This window comes from Mandrillus leucophaeus, unplaced genomic scaffold (assembly GCF_000951045.1).
Source record: "Mandrillus leucophaeus isolate KB7577 unplaced genomic scaffold, Mleu.le_1.0 Scaffold188, whole genome shotgun sequence".
Taxonomy (NCBI): domain Eukaryota; kingdom Metazoa; phylum Chordata; class Mammalia; order Primates; family Cercopithecidae; genus Mandrillus; species Mandrillus leucophaeus.
The window spans coordinates 2,514,722-2,518,633 of NW_012101898.1; the positions used below are offsets into that span (position 1 = coordinate 2,514,722).

Below are 3,912 nucleotides of genomic sequence, written 5' to 3' on the forward strand. Positions count from 1 at the left end.
AAAAAAAAAAAAATTGCCTTGCAGAGGAAAAGACAGCTGGCCCATAAGTTGTCAGTGCTATTCACCAACGAAGTCCAGAGCCAGGGAGACCACAGTCAGAGGGAAGGACACAGCCCCAGGCTCTGGGAAGAGCAGCAATGGTGAGGTCCAAGGGGCCAAGAGAAGGACGGAGGACTGGTACAGAGAGCTGAGGGCAGCATGGCCCAGAGGAAGCTGGAAGGGAGCAAGGGCCACTGCACACCAGCCTCAGGGCCACAGTGTTTGGACCTTATCCCTAAAAACAGCAAGAAGTCACAGAAGGGTTTTCACGAGAACAAGATTGGTCTGCTCTGCACTTTGAAAAGATGCTCTTGGTGCATAAGCTCATGTTAAACGTGGATGTTTACAACCCCAGGACTGGCTTGACCAGATCCAAATGGGATTCCTGCTCCTTTTCAGTTAGATACATAATTGTGTGGAACTGCTACAGCACCTCTGATTTTGAGCTATAACTGCACAGAGCTGTTAGGGATCATCAGTCTGGTATCAGAAACAGGGGTGAGGGTTTACAGTCCCAGGGATTCCTGGCTCTGGACCTCCCCAAGGCTCCCCTGGCTCACTGAGTATCTATCTGGGCATCAGCTGCCATGGGAACATCTCATGGCATGCTGGCTTTGTGGAGTCACCCAGCCGCAGCTGGCCGTGGTTCACAGCACACGCCCCGCCCCTCATGGCCTCTGCTGAGACACAGTTTAATGAAGGTTGAAAGTGGGGCCCTCCACACACAAAACTCCGCCTTCCAAACCAACAGAAGTCATCCCAGCCTCCGCACCCCTGACCGACCCACCAGCATGGAGACGGCGAGCTGGCCAAATCTCTGTTATGACAGGGAACGTGGACACTTTGTGTCTTTCAGCTGCTCCTCGTTTTCCTGGGGAATAGTGAAATGCTACATGTTCCTTATTTCAGATTTCTCTACATACAGAAGAATGGACATTAATCACAAAAGTATTCATAAATAATAAGACTCTTATTTCCCCTGACTGAACGGCTCCAAAAAGTGAGTCAGTCTACTTCAAACATGGTAAGAAGCACCCGGAGTCGGCTCCACAGGTCCTGGAGTGACGATGACTACCAAAGGCCACTGCTGCCCCCCGCTGGGACAAGTAACCCTGGTTTCATCATCCTGCCTCTCCACACAGCACGGAATTTCCAGTAAATGCTAACATTCTATCTTTATAAAGCACAGATTCAAATTAAAGCTACTTGTCTCCAAAAAGCGAACACATTCCATTTTAGAAGTAAAGCCCAAACGTCACAGGTAATAAATCACCATCAAAATTACATATCAATCTATGATCCCAGTCAGTTTTCTTAAAAATGACCAGGGAGTGTGCCCTTCTACCTCATTTCACTTCTGTAAGAAAAGGCTGGATACCAAAGTTTGGTCTTAATTTTAGGCATAATGAGAATTATAAATGTACAGGATACTGTCACTTTCAAGAATATTTTACAAGACTGGGCACAACGGCTCACACCTGTAATCCTAGTACTTGGGGAGGCCGAGGCAGGCAGATCACTTGAGGTCAGGAATTCAAGACTAGCCTGGCCAATATGGCAAAACCCCACCTCTACTAAAAATAAAAAAATTAGCTGGGCATGGTGGCAAGTGCCTGTAGTCCCAACTACTCAGCAGGCTGATGCAGGAGAATTGCTTGAACCAGGGAGGCAGAGGTTGCAGTGAGCCGAGATCACGCCACTGCACTCCAGCCTGGGCAACAGAGCAAGACCCTGGCTCAAAAAAAAAAAGTATTTTACAAAAGCATTTCTAAATTATATTTTAAAATTAAAGACTATGGCATTATACTGAAGGTCTTAGTAGTAGAAATACATTTCTCAAGCACTGAAATGTCTTATACAAAAATGCAGGTATTAATAAAAAAAACAAAAAAAAGTAAATTGTCTTTTTAAAAAATAAAATCCTATCAGCTATATTGCAGCATTTTAGCAAACATCCAATTCTGCCAGTTTTATGATGGCTACAATGATAGACTGAAAAGTGAAAAGGGATTTCCTTCCATGGTCTGTGCACCAGCAATACAGTAAAAGCTTCCCACCATGACCATCTTTCCAAAGGCTAAGGAGGGCCATTTTCAGTGCAGTACTGTGGCATTTTCACTTTTGAAAGTACATAATCAAAGTTCAATATGCCATTCTTTAGCAAATCAGTAAACTGAGGTAAACTGAAACTACTCAATGCTCATCCACCCAGAAAATTATCTTCCTGCCAAATGGGAGGAATGATCAATTCAGAGGGAACATCCCATTAACTTTCCAGAGCGACTTCAGCCGAGTGGAAGTGAGTGGCTGTGAAAACTGCCAACTACATTAGACACGGGGACCTCAGAAAGCCGCTTCCAAACTGGAATGTTTAAGGCTTAGGCAAATCATTGAGAATTTCATCTGAAGCCAAAGTTTAAAAGTATGGCTGAATCTTTTACGATTAAACTTCTAGGACTCTGAATTATTTTATTAAATCAATGAACTGAAATCCAGTGTTCCCTAAAATCTCTGGGAGGCCATCACCATCACACGGGTGAGTGGTGGTGTTGCGGCTGGAAGGGCCTTCAACATCATCTAACCCCAAAGAGAGAGCAGAAAAGTGCGTACTCACCATCTGAGGCACACCGAAAATAACAACGTTCGAGTACTGCGAAAAAGTAACCTGAACAAGGTGGGAAAACAATCGGTAGATTAAATGCAAAAAGCCAAATGTTAAGCTTAACTTGTTTCACAGAAATGGGTAGCAGTTTTCCGTTTTACCAAACGGTGGGTTTTGACAAACTCCTAAAAAGAGCAGCCCTCCTTAAGATTTCACAAGGAGAAGAATAATACATTCATGCTCTCATTCATTTTAATTCAATCCATTACAGTTTTCCAAACGCTTCCCTGTAAGTCATGCCATCTCATCCTCAGGGCGACTCCATGCAGGGCGCGCCCAAGTGGTCATGTGTCGGACAGCTAGTGACCACACTGTGACCACACTGTGACCCCACTGTGACCAGCTGGTGGCACCGGGGCCACATGTTCCTGCACCAGTCCACTCTACACCAAACCAGCTTCACCAGAACGTGAGAGACTTCAGAACCATCTGGGTTTTTTTTGTTGTTGTTGAACCACCCTTAAAATTTGAGTCCCCCTCCTCTTCTCTAAAATACTATGTGAAAAAAGTGCAATAAAATGGTCTTCAGTTGAAAAACCGGGGGGAAATGTGCTTTGCCAGTTAAAATTCTTATTGCCCAATAAAAGTCTTATTTACTCTATAGAGAGATCGTTTATGCACATATGGCATAAAAAAACAATGCAAGCAAAACTCAAGTGAATTTTTGTAAGCTACTGATGACAATATTACAATGGAAAATTCTTATTTAAGAAAAAGCATTTTATGGAACATTCCTAAAGCAAAATTACAGGGCATTTTTAGAGTTTTTAGAGTACAAATAAATTTGGAAGTATCTTATACTTTATGAGGATAAGAAATAACCATGACAGCATGATTCTCTAGCACCCATCTCTGTGTCTCTCTAAATATACGAATATGCATACACACACACACACACATACAGGCACACAAATGGAAAAATCTAATATTTATCAATAATAATTTATAGGATTTCCAAATGAGATGAAAAATCTCATTATTTTGTAAGGAACAGAAATTAGAACACACTAATTTAGTAAATAAATTCTTGGAATTCACAAGACCTATACATAAAAACTTTAAGCTTCTCTCTAAAGGAGACTATTTGTAAAATGTATCAATTTTATACATTTCATTATGCCAGAATATTCACATGGATTTTAATTATTTTTCTTTTAATACATTTTTCAGTTCTCAGTCATACTAATTTTGAATAATAAACTTTCCCTTGG

General features: G+C 42.0%; 1 protein-coding gene across 1 annotated transcript in view; it reads right to left on the reverse strand.

Annotated features, from left to right (window-relative positions):
- Positions 1–3,912, reverse strand: part of FAM173B (family with sequence similarity 173, member B) — a 36,719-nt gene that overhangs the window by 9,202 nt on the left and 23,605 nt on the right. Inside the window, exon 4 of the mRNA XM_011978051.1 lies at positions 2,654–2,704. Within this exon, the coding sequence (XP_011833441.1) occupies positions 2,654–2,704 (51 nt within the window). The remainder of the gene's footprint in view (positions 1–2,653; positions 2,705–3,912) is intronic.